At 40.9% G+C, this 16,649-nt stretch overlaps 1 protein-coding gene across 6 annotated transcripts in view; it reads left to right on the top strand.

Moving 5' to 3' along the window:
- Positions 1 to 16,649, top strand: part of NOSTRIN (nitric oxide synthase trafficking) — a 51,800-nt gene that overhangs the window by 17,544 nt on the left and 17,607 nt on the right. For 2 of the 6 annotated variants that reach the window (XM_081814240.1, XM_081814239.1), the window contains exons 3-8: positions 1,251 to 1,334; positions 4,275 to 4,337; positions 4,581 to 4,662; positions 7,220 to 7,282; positions 9,993 to 10,091; positions 15,098 to 15,223. In XM_081814240.1, coding sequence (XP_081670366.1) covers positions 1,251 to 1,334; positions 4,275 to 4,337; positions 4,581 to 4,662; positions 7,220 to 7,282; positions 9,993 to 10,091; positions 15,098 to 15,223 — 517 coding nt within the window. Of the gene's footprint in view, positions 1 to 77; positions 286 to 1,250; positions 1,335 to 4,274; positions 4,338 to 4,580; positions 4,663 to 7,219; positions 7,283 to 9,992; positions 10,092 to 15,097; positions 15,224 to 16,649 lie in introns of those variants that run through there. The other 4 variants (XM_081814242.1, XM_081814241.1, XM_081814237.1 and 1 more) reach the window with 3 other exon arrangements.

Below are 16,649 nucleotides of genomic sequence, written 5' to 3'. Positions count from 1 at the left end.
GGTGTTGAGTTTGATAAGTTCTTTATAGATTTTGGATACTAGCCCTTTATCTGATATGTCATTTGCAAATATCTTCTCCCATTCTGTCAGTTGTCTTTTGGTTTTGTTGACTGTTTCCTTTGCTGTGCAAAAGCTTTTTATCTTGATGAAGTCCCAAAAGTTCATTTTTGCCCTTGCTTCCCTTGCCTTTGGCTATGTGTCTAGGAAGAAGTTGCTGCCGCTGAGGTCAAAGAGGTTGCTGCCTGTGTTCTCAAGGATTTTGATGGATTCCTGTCTCACATGGAGGTCTTTCATCCACTTTGAGTCTATTTTTGTGTGTGGTGTAAGGAAATGGTCCAGTTTCATTCTTCTCGGACAGCTGATTTTGAATAAAGACTTGATCAAGGGCAGTGAGCAACAAAACAAAACAAAAAAGCTTCTTGGTTAACTTCATCATAATTTATCACTTTATTGCCAGCTATTATAATCTAGAGCTAATCTGATGGTGCTAATGTCCCAGAGTAAGCAGGAAAGTCTTCCATTCCTTACTCCATGAATTGGTTTGCTAGGTCTGCCATAACAAGTTTCCACAGACTGGGTGTCTTAAATAACAGGGATATATTGTCTCATAGTTCTGGAGGCTGGATGTCTGAGATCAGGTGTCAGCCAGGTCGGTTCCATCTGAGGGCTGTGAGGAGAAATCTGGTCCACACTGTTCTCTCACCTCTGGTGGTTTGCTGCCGGTCTTTGGGACTCCTTGGCTTGTAGATGCATCACCCCAATCTTCTCTTGTCTTCATCTCCACATGGCATTCTCCCTGTGTGTGTGTGTGTGTGTGTGTGTGTGTGTGTGTTTGTCTCTATGTCCAAATTTCCTCTCTTTATAAGGACATGGCCATATTGGACCTGGGCCCCACCCTGATGACCTCATCTTAGCTTGATCATCTGCAAAGTCCCTATTTCCAAATAAGGCCACATTCACAGGCTCTGGGGGTTAGTGTTTTAACATCTTTGTGGGGTGGGAAGGGCATACAATTCAAACACTGGTATACAAGAAGGTTAAATTAAAAACTCTCCCTTTGTAGGATCTTCTTGGAGGTCCTTAAGGATTTCACCTATTGACAAAAGGATCCTTAGAGTAAACAAATCATCTCTTCTTTGTGTATACATTGCATTGTCGGGCTGAGCCCTCCTTCACATGTGTGTGTATATGTGTGTGTGTTTGATGTCTGGCCAGAACATCCTATCTACCAACTATCCCTTTGCTAACAGGGCAAACTTGGAGATTAACTATGCCAAAGGACTTCAGAAACTGGCAATCAAGTTAAGCAAAGCTTTGCAGAACACAAAAAAAAAGTAAGTATATGAAACAGGTAAGGCAAAATAATTCTTAAGAGTTATAAAAAGTGACATATGGGGGCGCCTGGGTGGCTCAGATGGTTGAGTGTCTGCCTTCGGCTCACGATCCTAGGGTCCTGGGATCGAGTCCCGCATCGGGCTCCCTGCAAGGCGGGGAGCCTGCTTCTCCCTCTGCCTCTGCCTCTGCCTCTCTCTCTGTCTCTCTCTGACTCTCATGAATAAATAAATAAAACAGTAAAAAAAAAAAGTGACATATGTTCGATTCTAGCTTCCTCTTATAAATGTGGCAGGTACGCAGTGTTAAGCCTGGCTTGGGTGCTTACTGTGTTCCAGGCATGGTGTTAAGTGCTTTTATAGATACTCTCCTTTAATCCTCTCAACAACCCTTTGCAAGTCTTATTATTGTCCCTATTACAGACCAGGTCTTGAGGCTTGGAGTTTTAAGAAACTTGCCCCAGTGACACAGATAATAAGTGGCAGAACTGGGCTAATCCGGGGTCCTTATGACTCCTAAGCCCATATTCATAATAAGCCTCAGTGAGGATAGGTTACTTTGGAAGCAGTACCATTAAGTTGGAAGGTCTTGGAGTCAAGAAGTGTGAATCCCGCCTTATCTCAACTCCATGACCTCCGACAAGTAACCTGGCCTCTCTGTGCCTTGATTTCCTCCATATGTTAGATGGAGTAGTGATATGTGTTGCATGGTGCATATGTGTGCAGGTCTGGGAGAGGGAGGTATATATTATATGAGATCTTGTACATGGAGATTAGCACGTTGGGTCCTGAAAAACTGGTGGTTCACATTTTCCTTAATACATTTCAGAATGAAGTCAATTTTTTCTTTTGGGGAAGAGAAGAAAGATACTAGATATTCTAAAAGAGAGTCTAAAAATGGTCGATTAATGATAATTGGTTACAAAGATTCTTTCCCAGCGCTTGCAGATGTCACCCCTAGCTGGAAGTGCCTTGGCAAAGACCTCTTTTGATGGTGAAAGAGAGAGGGAAAGAAAAAGAAGCCTTCTGGAACTCACATTCTTACTCTTTCCTAGGGATCCTCTGTAACAGCAAATAATGGCTTTGAAATTGTTTGACTTTGAGCTTTATTTTTAGCATAGTATTTTATTAGACTGAGAAGCAGCCAGGACGGCTGAATGGTTGAGTATAGACTTTATTGACACCGCCCAGATTTAAATTCTACCTCTACCCCTTATCAAGTGGGTGAATTAGGGCAATTTATTTTACCTCTCAGTATTTAAAGGACAAAAGGATCCTTAGAGTAAACAAATCATCTCTTCCTTGTGTATACACTGGAATTTAAAATGGAAATAGAACCTACCTCATGTAATTGCTGTGAAGATTAAATGAGATAATACAAGAAGTGTGTTTAATACCTGGCATGGAGTTCATTATGACTTTGATTCTGATTACCTCCTAAAGAATGAGAAGTGTGGGTCTTATTTTGTTGCAGTCCTAGCATCCAGCATGGATGCTCCCAAAGATTTGACATGTCCGGAATGTTTGGTTAACCAGGATTAGTACAGTAATATTTAATAATAAACATTAATTGGACTTTTATCTGTACCCAAAACCTGTGTTGTATATGTAACCTGAATTATTTCTATTTTAAAAGACCAATTATGTGAGGGTCAGAGAAATCAAGTGATCTTTCCAAGGTCACACAAGAAACAGAGACACAGACCCCTCTGAGGCCAAAGTTCTAGGCTTCCTGCTCTGCTGTTCAGCTCCTCTGAGAAGCAGATGTCAGATTCTCTTCCCCAAAGGGTGCCTGGGTTCCTTTTTTAAAAATCAACTCTATTGAAGTTTAATTTACATGCAACAACAAGCACCCTTCTGAAGTGTATGGTTTGGTCAATTCTGATAGATGTATGCACTATATAGACATCACCAAAATAAAAACATAGACATTTTAATCACGTCAAAAGATTCTTAAAGCCTGTTTGCAATCCTTTCCCACCTAAACGACCACTGATTTACTTCCTATCGATACAGATTCATGTTGTGCTTTTTGCAATTTCCTATAACTGGAGGTCTATACTAAGTAGTCTCTGGCCTCTGGCTTTGTGCCTGGCCTTCGGATACGCAGAGAATCTGGCATCCTCTGGTCTAGCTCTCCAATTCTCTGACTGCAGGATGCAACCTAAGTCACTTGGAGGCAAAACCTCTGCACCATCCTGATTTCAGTAGGGACACAGATCTGTCCCCGCCCCTCCACCAAAGTCTACACAGGTTTACTGATGCAATTGAGCTTATCCTTCTGGCTTCTGAAGGCCAGCGTTATGGGCTGCTGTGAGGTGTGCCCCTTCTGTGGGAGAAAATAGCATCACACTTCCTACCCCCACCCTTAGAGAGGTGCCTTTAGAGAGAGGGAGGTGCTCTCCTTTTGTTAAATGGAGACACTGCTTACAAGCAAACAGAATATCTGAGCTGTGGTCCTAAAAGCCAGCAGGGAAGAGTAACTGGACCCCAACCCCAAGAGCAGCACGTGGGGACATCCCAGGGCTCTTGGGTCCTCCACCACTTAACTTTTCTGAGCCTAGCTCGGTGTACTCACTGGTGAAATGAGGAGTCTGAGAAGATGGTCATTAGGCTCCTCTCCCCCTACCTAGCACACGATCTTCTGCCTGTTCTAAATGCCTGCTCACCCTTGGCTGCTTTATTTCCCTGGTTTTCTACAGATATGAAATGGAAAATGAAAATTGAAAATTGAAAAGAAAAATGATGGCAAAAAGGCTGTATATGTAATGACTACAGTGCAAATCAAAAAATTGGCAGAATTGAATCCCGTGGACACATTGAAATAAGATTAGGGAAATGAGGGCAATTGCTGTGTGTAGTGAATCAGACATGATGCTGCATTGCTCAGACTTTCCTGGGAAAATGACACCCACTCTTGTGCCCTCCTGTTTTTGCCTCCAGCTGTCTCGTTAGTGCCTGGGCCTGGGTCTCAGAGGGCATGAAATCTGCAGCAGACCTGCATCAGTGAGTGTCCCCCTCCCAGCTCCCCCACCTCTCTACCCCACCCCACCCCCAGGGCTTACCCCAACCCCAGGGGGAGGCATAAATATTTAAATATTTAAAGTGGGCGTGCTACAAATACTCTGCTTCAAACTTGCCCTGAATAGACAGGCTGGAACACACGGTTTTATTTACCCAGAAAATAATTTGAAAAGTAGATATAAATCCTAATACTATGCTTGTGTGTCTTTTATGTTCTCTTTCCAGAAAACTTGGCAAAGCAATTGAGTTGGAAGCAATAAAACCAACTCATCAAGTCCTGAGTGTACATGAAAAGAAGAGAAAATCAGTGAGTCAAATCTATCTTAAAGCAAGATTTCTGTCTTTGACCCAAGGAATGAAAGGTGATCAAAAGTGATGCTAGCTTTCAGGGATTTGTCATAAAAAGAAACATGAGCTCAAGATTTATGTACAAAGATATTTGTTAAGGCATTGTTTATAATAGTGAAAAACTAGAAACCTCTTCATTATTCAAAAATAAATCATGATAAATCCAAACAATGGAATATTATGCAACCATTAAAATCTTATTACAGAAGAATTTATTGACATGGAAATTTTTTCACTATATATAGTGTTAAATGAAAATGATCTCAATTTTGTAAAGTAAATATATGTATATACGAATAGAAAAAAATCTGAAGGAACCTCCTGAGAATGTTAATAAGAATTATTTCTAGGGGTGCCTGGGTGGTTCAGTCGTTAAGCACCTGTGTCGGCTCAGGTCATGATCCCAGGGTCCTGGGATCGAGCCCCGCATCGGGCTCCCTGCTCAGCGAGAAACCTGCTTCTCCCTCCCCCACTCCCCCTGCTTGTGTTCCCTCTCTCCTCTCTCGCTGTATCTCTCTCTATCAAATAAATAAATAAAATCTTTTAAAAAAAAAGAATCATTTCTAGTCAGTGGAATTCAAGGTTATTTTTATCTCATCTTTTGGTACTTTTTGTATTTCCATTGTTTTTCAATGAATAGATATTCCTTCTGTAAACAGAAGAATTATAAACACAATTTTTAAAAAGACATGTTTTTTGGTGCTTAACGGTTTGGGATTAGGTAAAGGCAATAATAAGGTATAGTCCTCAAATAGTCTTAAAATTGGAAAAAGGGAAAAACAAAACTAAACAATTCTTTCAGGAGCACCTAGTCCTCTTGTCTAGCATATTCTCTGGTCTTCCTGTGTCTCTTTCCTTCCAGAACAATTTCATCTGTGCTTCTTTTTCTTTTTCTTTGTGTGTCATACAGTCAGTAAGCACTTTAAAATCTATTTTCAGGTGACATAAAGAGGTGTTTAATATAAACGCTGCTCAACTCTGATAGGGGTGAGGTCATGGTTACAGTTGGTGCAAGGCCAGGTGCAGGTTAGAAGTTCAGAAGCAGTCATCGGTGGCCCTTGTGGAGGGAAGGGGCAGTGGCTAGGGGCGGTTTCAAGTGACCACAGCCAGATAAAGGAGGTCTTAAAGGTAGTAAGTTAGGAAGATGAGGGATCTATATAAACCATGATGGAAGAGAAATGATACAAAAACATTTTTATTCAAATTCATTAAACTGAGTCAGGAAATGGAATTGATGTTTGTGTGGACATATGTGTATTTTTACCAGAATGGATGTTCTACTGAGGGCTGGGGTAATGGGGGAAATTTATGCAGTAATTATTACTAAGCAATATAATCTTCCACCTGTGCAAACCAACTTAATCAAAACTGAACACCAGTCTATATTTCATTAGTTCCAAAATATGTTTTATACCCCATAATAATATGATAATCACTAGCATTTCCTGAGTATTTACCATAAATTAGGCACAGTGACATGATCATTATCATAGTGCTTTGGATAATTAACAGCATGATCCCTCAAACCGCTGGTCCAGTTTTAAAGCCTTTATTTCAGCATTGCCCCTCCGTGCTGCACCCCCACCACCCCGGCCCACTCTCTCACAGAAGATAAAAGATGAGGACTTTTTTAGGGCGCCTGCCTGGCTCAGTCGGTAGAGCATGCGACTCTTGATCTCACGGTCATGAGTTCAAGCCCCACATTGGGTGTGGAGCCTACTTAAAAAAAAAAGAGAGATGAAAATTATTTTTAAAGTGAACTTGTTCCACATTTCACATAGAGTCAAAAGTGACATAGTGCACAAAACTATTTTCATTGTATTTGTTACAATAAATCGTATATTCCAAATTCAATCAGCTGGACAAAATAAAAGGGCAGCGTTGCTAGATCTCATGTGGCCGAGTGATAGCTGATCTATGGTCCAGGAAAAAAAGTTTTGCCCTCACTTAAGTCTGATCTCCTTGGAGGGTGTCTAGATGCATTTTTATCATTATTTTACTGTACCTTTGGCTGTTTAAAAGTAGGAGAAAAGTTAATTATGATAAAGAATTCAATCTCTTTGAAATTGTAACAGTATTCATTCACTTCAGGGGCAATGAGACACTTAGTAAAATTAGCACTTCCAGGACTCTGAGGCTTTGTCATGGTGCTAAAGATTAGGCAGCAGGGAATGATGCTGAGGAAGTGCTGGGACCAAAAGGGACACCAAACTATGCAAGAGCCCCTCCACGCAGGTCACACACACTGATGTTCTTGTTACAAGTTCTTGTATAGTTAGATAGTTTACACAAAAATAGTTATTTTACCAAATGCATTCAAGCTAACGTCTGTCAAGAGGTTTTGACATGGGGAAAAGATAGTTTGGCTACTTTTCTCAGCATATCTATGTCCACTGTAGCATTTTGAAATTCCTATGGATTGTGATAGTGACTGCCAGAATTCATAAGCCAGCACCATGACTCAACAGAAAGACAGAAAAAAAAAAAAAATCGTGTCTCTTTTTTTCTGTTCCTAGCTTGATAACGAAGTTGAAAAGGCAGCAAATCTTGTCATTGGCAACTGGAATCAACAAATCAAGGCAAGTATACATATGAATGTCATTTATGTAAACTCAGTTTTTCGGTCTGAGCCTTTTTGCTTTTGCACGAATGTGATCCTGTGTTTTAGTGTTAATATATCTAAGCGCTAACTGAAGAGAAAAATGTTTCCTCCCTGAATTATTGTATAGATCTATCTTTCAACTAAACCACTAGAAGAGCAGGGCTCAGAATATGATTATTATTTATAGCTAACAGCCATAGCATTTATTGTGTGGCAAATGCTCTGTATTTATATATTGAATCATTGCAACAACCCCCCGCCCAAAAAAAAGCAAACCAATATGATTTGTCCCATTTGACAGATGGGTGGGGGAAACTGAGACACAGAGAGGTAAATAATTTGCCTAAGGCTGGTTGTGTTGAACCAAGAACTGTTATAAGTCATTGCTCTTACCCATTCCACTACACTGACTGCCTCTCTGTGTAATCTGTAGCTTAGGGCAAGTGACAAATACTGTCCGAGTTTTGGATTTATCATTTGTAGAAGGGCATTCGTGATCTCTGTCTCACTAGTGAGAGGAGTGGAGTGCAGTGCGGGGTGAGGAGCCATGTGTAAAGGGGAAGACATATACTGAGTCCACAAATATGTGTGGTCCACTTCCTGTACTCCACTCTGTACAAGGACATGGTTCCTTTTTGCGAGTAATTTAAAATGTAGTTGGCCAGCTAACATATGTGCAGGAAACAGTAAATGAATTCCAAGGAGAGGAATTATGATCTGGTGTGAGAATTTAGAGCATATCTTTATAGGTTCTTACGCAGAGAGAATAACAGATGGAACCCATATATATGTAGAGAAGATAATTCTAGAACAATCCAGCTTAGGGGGAATTCAAGTTGAAAGAACTACAAACCAGTGGAGAGGGAATCTGTGAAGAAAACCCAGTGATCCCCTTTGAGAGAACTTGTGCTCCAAAAGCTGAACTTCCTTTTCCTCTCCAGAGTATCAGTACCCAAAGAGAACTTTTCCCAGGAGACAGCGGCTAGTGGCAAATAACCAGAGAGATCCCTCAAAAATAGGCAGCCCCAACTCTGTCCTCATTGTTGCCTTTGAAGCTCCTGCTGAAATCAAGGACTCCATAAGACCAAAGGCATTAATAAGAAATGTTTGAGATAAATGAATTTCTATACCTGCAATAGTAGTTACTGGTAAAAGAATGCTCATGAGAATCACTTTTATCATAAATGTTTAAAAGTCTCATAATCAGTGTCCAGTCATTTGTTTTAGCTTTGTTCTTGGTTTTACGAGCTGTCTTAAACAGAATTTGTTTGTTTGTTTTTTTTTAAGTTGGTTCCACATCCAGTGTGGAGCCCAACGTGGGGCTTGAACTCACAACTCTGAGATCAAGACCTGAGCTGAGATCAAGAATCAGATGCTTAAACGACTGAGCCACCCAGACACCCCAAACAGAATTTGTTTTTTATAATCCATTCTCTAAATATTCAGCCTTCACAGGAAATTCAATATAACGGACCAAAAGAGAGAAACCGTGCTAGGCGTGTATAATTGCTTTCAAGAACAAAAAAAGCATCTTTTATTCTTTCCCAGTTTCCACCAAGTAGTTTTTCTAAATAAAATGATTTTCTTTTTTTATGAAGAGTGACATAGAAATTAGAGAACATAAAATTCCTGAGCTCTAATAATTTTCTCTCCAGTTACAATTGAAGTTTTCAGCATGTCATTAATGAAGTGCGGTCTATTTGGGAGACAGAAATGGAAGCCTTTTAAAGGACCCAAAGTTCTTCCCTCATGCTCTCATTTCTCCATGGGCTTGTGACTGACTAGAGGCAGAGAAAGAGGGTCAGTGGGCTTCCTGTTCCTTGAATTCCCTTTTGCAGAAGCTTCATAGGTTGAGAGACATTCGGAAGGCTTTGCCTCTGATTCCTAAAGAGAGAGGGAACTGAACTTTTCCCTTCATTACCCGGTTTTGCAGTCCTTATGACACTGAGTGCAAAACTAAACAGTCTGTCAATCAATCCAGTTCCTGAACAGGCTGGATCCAACTTAAACCAAGTTCTGTTTTCTCATTTTATGGAATGGAACATCATCTGGAACATCATCTTCTGCCAAGTTGAAACCGTGTAGAATAGGAAATGATCACCTGGGTCATAACCCACTTTGAGGTTTGAGGCATCAACAGAGTAGGAGGATTTGAACATACTTCTTCCTTCCCAACGCCCCGCTCCTCACCGCCAGTACAGGCCATTTCACAAGATGCCAGGCAAATGCCCATCTCCGAAGCCTTTGCATCAGGTGCAAAATTGCCCCTTTGCTGTAAGTTTTAAGAGAGCATCTTAAAATGACCTCAGTTGTGGCCCAGGTTGATTTAAAAGAATGATGCAGGTGGTCTTCCATGTCTGCTGTGATGATTTTGTGGTAAAACCATTCCCATCATGTTGCTAGCTAGAACAATGTTTTGGAGGCTTGCGGGCCTTTGTGATTTGGAAAAATGTATAACCCTCTTGAATGTACTCAATATAATGAAAAAATATACAGTGGTTTCAGGGCAAAATGTTAGCCACTGTGATATTCTAGGCAGATTTTGTGGTGAGGGCAGAAATGAAGAACTAAAATTGCACAATCATTTAAGCTAGCACATGAACATAACTTGTTCCAGAACAGAAGAATTTTTCTCTTGATATCTGATTCTCATTCATTTTTGCTTTTTTGTATGTTTTTGACTCTAGGCCAAGAAGAAATTAATGATTAGTACCAAGAAGCATGAGGCACTTTCCCATCTTGTAGAAAGCTCCAGGCAAACTGTGACTAAGAAGGAGAAGCAGAAGGTAACCTGTCATGGCCGGCTACATGCATGTGGCTTGGAGAAGGATGGATTTCCTACTCTGAGCTATGAACACAAGAGAACTGGCTGACTCCCTGCTCTGTGTGGGGGTCTCTGCAGAGTTGTCATGTGGCAGAGCACGAGAGGGATTCTAAATCATTCCTGGTCCACATATATTTTTAAAAGGTATTATTGACAGATGAAACATTAGACCAGGGGTGTCCAAATTTTTCCATAGGGACCCTATTACATATCTCTCAGCACAAGTAAGTAAAAAATATATGTACATCTATAATGAATTATGTCATGTACTTTACCAATATTGTATACCATATGCAGCACTTTTTATATTATACTAATATGCTATGAACATTATAAAACATAAAAAAGTGTTTGAGGGATGAGATAGAGATGAAATAATATTTTAAATGATTAGCTAACCATGATGCCTTCATGTGATCACTGAGTGACATTTTCAGGCAAAATTTACACTTGAGCAAGGTTCAGCCTTAACCGTAGTAAATGTGAATTCATATTTCTAATAGTCCTCTTGATCATCTTAAACTTTCTGGTTAACTTCTTTTCAGATTTCACCAGATCATCCCAGTTTTTGCCTTTCCTGTGGGTGATGATGTACTCATAACCAGGAGCAGGAGAAGGCATCAGCTCTGACGGTTTCTTGTGGCTTTCTTGTGCTTACATTGGCAGTACTAATGTCAATCTACATCTCAGCAGAAATCTTTTTGAGACAAACAAAATTTGTTAATTTTGTGTGTGTAACCTAATTAAAGCTAGAAGAAATATCTGTAAATCCCCGTGCCCCAGACACATGCGAATGGCCACATGTCCCAGGACACTGAAAGTGAAGACATTTGTGAGGGCCATGTCAGCTTCTTAGGTTCTAAAATCCCCACTCTCCCTCCAGAGCACATAACTGTCCATGGGTGGGCACCAGTGTCGACTCATATGTTAAATAAGAGTAAGCTTGCTAAACGTGTCTAGGCAAAAAGGAACACAAATAATGTTGGAGATACGATAGATTATCTCACACACCCCGTGTGGTATGTGCTCCAAATTGGAAAACTGGGAAATAATCAGCATCTTCCCCGAAAGATGAAGTCCCCCTAAGGAAATGCAGGCCACACCCCCACAACCTAAAACATTCTTAAAAGAAAAAGAAAATCGTCATTGCAAGTAAAGCTGTCATTTCATCTGAAGAAACTATGAGTCGAATAACTTAAATTCATTGTTAGCAAGATTTGACAACGTTCTTATTTCTCCACCTGTCAATTTTCCCAGTTTGAAATGATCATAACAAGTATTGAATGATGAAGTAGCAAAACCACAGTGTGCTACAATGCTGAGCCCCGGCGCCTGGCACAGGCTTTGGGAGCCCTCATTAGAAGCTATTCTTTATTGACGTCAAGCAATAACAAAGAGAAAAGCACCAGGCGGCTAAATGGTGGATTTCCTCTTCCTTCCCTCATTAGCATCTTCCCTGGGAGGTCGAAGCCCATGGTCTTCTTCTGCCCTCCTCTGACTGATTCTGTAACCACAGAACATTGGCTGTCATTATATCAAAATCCCTATCATCTTCATTGCTTTACCTGGTAGCTTTCTTCTTCTTCTTCTTCTTTTTTTTTCAGTCCTAAGGCTAACCACCTAAGGCAGCATTCCTTTTTTGCGTCTCACAGAGAAGTGCCCATCATCTCCAACCTGAACAGAGCGAGCTCTGCCCCGCTCAGCAGTTCTTTCTGTTTTCCCGCTCAGCAGTCCCTGTTCTCAGCAGAAGCTGATCTAATCTCCATTCTTCTCACACCTCCATCCTCACCACCCACTCTCAGCAGACTGTCTTGGCTCCTTCCTCACAGTAAATAGAAGTCGGCTCAGCCACCTGCCTACCAAAGTCATATGTGCAAAGAATGGGACAGGCTAATTCTTCATTGTGTGCTTGGAGTCCCAGCCCATCCTGCCTCTCAGAGATCCTTCTCTTGATTATTTCCCTTTCGCCTGTATCTTGGACATACCCCTCTCTAATAGTTGCTTCTCATCAGTCAACATGTCCCTCCCCACCCCATCTTGTGAGAATAGGAAGAGTCAGGGAGACACCTCTCCATGGCCCCATTTCTGTTCGTCTCCAGATTTTATCATCTCTCCTTCTTTTACAGTAAGATTTATTGAAAGGGTTGTCTGTGCTCTGTCTCCATTTCCTCACCTCCTGTTCCCTCCTCGATCCACACCAATCAAGCTTTCCCCACCATTCTACGAAGAGTGTTCTTGCTTGGAAAACATGTCATCCTTCTTGCTAAAGCCAGTGTGCACTTTCCAGTTCTTATCTTACTTAACTTCTTGGAAGCATTAAGCACTGTTGACATCCTCCTTCTAGAAAATTCTCTTCTTTTAACTTCAGCAACACCTTACTCTTTTGGTTTTTCTTTCTGGCAATTTTTTCTTAAACTCTTTTATGGACTTCTCCTTTTTGCCTGACCTTTATATATTGCTTTTCCTGATGATTTCTCTCCTGGGACTCATTCTGTTTTATGCAGCATTGTATTTCCAGTGTCCAACACATTATTCTCAAAATCAGGGACTCACTATATAACCAGTGCTCAATAAATATACTCTCAAGGCTTCCACTACCATATCCAGGCTGATAATACCCCAATTTATGTCTCCAGCCCAACCAGTCTCTGAACTGCCTCCTAGCACCTCAAACTCAACATCCAAGATTGGAACCATCACTTCCCTCTACCAAAAATATTCTTTTATTCCTGTGTTTTCTAGATGTTTGAATATTACCATGTAACATATCCTCATGGTTCTACCCCCTAAACAAAATACTTCCTGAATTTTGCTACTTGTGTCTCCACCCCCCACCCCCCACCCCACTCTATCACAGGCCGCCATCACCATTGCTTGCAGCTCTCTGGCAGACTGGTCTCCTGGCTTTCAATGTTGTCTTCTTCATCTCTTCCTCATCTACAAGCCCACCTGACTTTTCTGAAACTTGAATGTGAGCATATCATTCTCCTTTTAAAGGCCGTCAGAGGCTTCCTGGTGGCCTCAAATAAAGTCTGAACTCCTTTATGTGGCCCTAAAGACCCTCCCTGACTTGACCCTTGCCTAACTTTTCAGTATTATTGCTCTTCTCTCTCAAACTGTGTGCTCCAACCTCTCCAAAAATTTTGTCGGTATCATGTTATGCCATTTCACCTCACTAATTATTACTCCCATTTTAGTTTTATTCACACAGGGTCGTTTCTGTGAGTACCCATTGTATGCCCAGGCTTAGCTTACGTGTCATTTTAATTCCAAGTTTGGTTTAGGTGTCCCTCTTGGTGCCCCAGTGATACCTAATATTTGTATCATTCTGGGATCTATCACACAGAATAGTGATGACCCTGTGGGTCTCTGACTAGAGGGGGAGACTATCTAGTTTACTTTTCTAGTTCCAGAGCCTAGTACATGGCGCACTGTAGCACTCAATAGATATTTGATGAATAAATGAATGATACGTTTGTTCCAAGAGAAAGAAAAGAAAAAGCATTCAATATTTGACAAATTTTATAAAGTTTTCTGAGAATTTCCTTAAATAAGAATATAAAAGTCAACCGTTCTTCTTTTATATCTATTTGGGGTTATTTGTTGTAAATTTGCTAAACAGAAACTTCTAGTCAATATAGCTCTGTAGTGTAGGCTGATGTGAGCAGTCATCTCAAAAGTGACTGCATTCTTGTTGCTGGGGGTGTGAGCATCTCAATAAGAATCTAAGGATGATGATTTAGCAAAGTATAGCCATGGCACACTTTCAGCTTTTTCACTATATTGTTATCAGGTTGAAATTCACGAGCTCATGTTTCCACAGATAAATGCGTTTCATTACACTTGATACGCAAAACCAAATGTGCCCTGTGTAAGTCATACATCAGAGCCAAGGGACAATTGAATGGCTAGCATATCAATTGAAATAATAAAGTGAGTAGTGTTAATATTCACCATTTTGGGTGAATGTTCTTCATTACTAAAACATTAGTCAAAATGTCCTTAAGCATAAAGAAGGTCATTTTTAAAAGCCTTTGTCTCTGTCCTTGAAACTCCTAAACTGCTTACATCAGAGGGATCTTTGGTCTTCCTTGAACTGTGCTTTGAGGACCATTTGCATCAGAATCACCCTGAGAGGTAGTGAAATTCAGATTTCCCAATCCCAATATAGAACTACTGGATCGGTATTGCTACCTGTGGGACCCTGAAAATCTGCAATTTTATAAGCACCCAGGTCCTTCCTAAACATATTCAAGTTTGAGAACAATTCATGTAATACAACTTCCTTTGTTCTCAAAGATGTGAAATTACTTGTCTGAGCATTTTGAGAATGAATTTCAGCTACCCTGGTGCAGAGAGTTTTGGTATCACTCTGATTTTCCAGAAGGCTTCACAATCAGAATGGCCACTTTTGGTGGCTGGCAAGAGGGGGCTCCTGGTGAAGGAACAGATCACTGGGAAGCAGGATGAGTGGGAGGCACGTGGCTAGCAGTCCACAACTTGTAGTCAACATTGGCCTGTGCCTCGAGCTTTTCACCAGGGAGCCAGTTCTAAACTTACGTGCCTGCACAATCTCCACCTGTCCTTGCCAAGAAATGCTGGGACACGGAGCATTAGTAGATTACAGTCTGGAGCTGGAGGTTCCTAATCTGCGCTTGCTTCCCCTCACCTGTCATTTGGACTCTTCCTTGATTGGATGAACATGGGCACATCACGTCACACTTAAGGACCTCAATTTCCTCATGTGAACAATTGAAGGAATGCGGACAGACCCTTAGGTTTCCTTTCAGCTCTGGTATGCCTTTTCTCTGATAAAGATCTTCGGTTTTGTCATCTAGAGCTACTGCGGCTGACTTCCGCTGGGAGATGGGAACTGTATGGTTGGGTTGTATGTATCCTTTACCTGGGATCACCAAAGGGCTTTGATAAATGTGTTAAGGAATATATGACACTGGTGTTTTCCTTTAGCTCCTCAGTAAACTGAAAAAATCGACGGAGAAGTTGGCAAAAGAAGATGAAAATTACTACCAAAAAAACCTGGCTGGCTGTGCTACCAGACTCAAGTGGGAAAACACACTGGAAAATTGCTACCAGGTGAGTCCTGGGCTCGCATTTTTCTCTTCTTCCAGGGAGCTTGGTGAGGCCTTGAAAAGGAAGGTCAGATCTATAATTACATGACCTGATGAGCTCTGTCCTTGGCAATGACCCTCACTCCTGTGATTTTAGACAAACCACATGACTTCCAATCATTTCCATTTCTCCATGGATCCAGTAACCAGTGCATATTTACTGAGGAGCCGTGGCCAGATTCTAATTCTCAACGGCCACGATAGATTCTAATTCTCAACGGCCACGATAGCACGCAGCTAACTTCAAAGAGTGCTGTCGAAGTGAAGTGTAATTAAGGCTTGAGTATTTGGCACTCAGAAAGGAGTTTTAGGCCCGAGAGCTGATTTGTACAGTAATCGCTTACGGAGTTCCTTTGTCTGTGGGGCTTTGTGTTGGGCCCCGGAGCAATGATTAAAGAGGACCACCTCAACCTGGGAGATGTAAGCTCAGCAGCAAAGAAGATGTATAAGGAAAGAATTGTGGCAAATCATCCAATAAAACTTAAAAAGTATGAACAAGCAGATCACAAAAGGGAAAATCAAAATCACCAATAAACATATGAAGAGACACTCAATCACCTGGCAAAGATTAAAAAGTGGCGATATCACGTTTTGCTAAACAAGAATTGCTGGGAAACAAGAATTCTTATACCTCCCTAGTGAGAATAACTCGATCGTATCTAGTAAAACTGAAATGCGCATGTATTTACAACCTGGCAGTTCCCCTCTTAGGTGTCTATCTGGTATACACCTGTATACCAAGGGTGATGTATAACAATGTTTATTGCAGAATTGTTTATAACTGCAGGATGAGAAAAAATTGTACACAATCCTCATACCTATCAATAGAGGAATTACTCTTAAAATGTACTCTAATTTAGAAAGTAGACTGATATCTAGCAATAAATATTAATTAAAACTATATTTAAACACAAATTAGGGCCACCTGAGTGGCTCAGTCTCTGCTCAGCAGGGAGCCTGCTTCTCCCTCTCCCTCTGCCCCTCCCCTCCACTCGTGCTTTCTCTCTGGCTCTCTCTCTCTCAAATAAATAAATAAAATCTTAAAAAAAAAAAAAACACACACACACACAAATTAACCTCAAAAACATGATGTCGAAGAAAAGAAACCTGCTATTTATACACTTTATGTAAATTAAAGCATTAAAAAACTCACACCCCAAACTACAGTGAGTTTTTATGTGTGTGTTTGTAAACTCATACATATAGATTGAATCTATGTTGTAGGAGGGAAAAGGTGGGAATTCAACAGAGCTGCACAGCCACACGGCTTGTGGACAGCCTGGCAGAGGACAAAACAAACCGGGGCCCAAAAGTTACTCCAACTGCTATCTATCTGAATAGCGTAGCCCTCTATTTTTTAAGTCAACATAAATCTGACCAGCTTAAATAAT

Source organism: Leptonychotes weddellii, chromosome 3 (genome assembly GCF_054177405.1).
Source record: "Leptonychotes weddellii isolate Sample4059 chromosome 3, ASM5417740v2, whole genome shotgun sequence".
Taxonomy (NCBI): Eukaryota; Metazoa; Chordata; class Mammalia; order Carnivora; family Phocidae; genus Leptonychotes; species Leptonychotes weddellii.
Note: the sequence above shows the minus strand (reverse complement) of the source record. Positions and strands in the feature narration are given on the sequence as shown.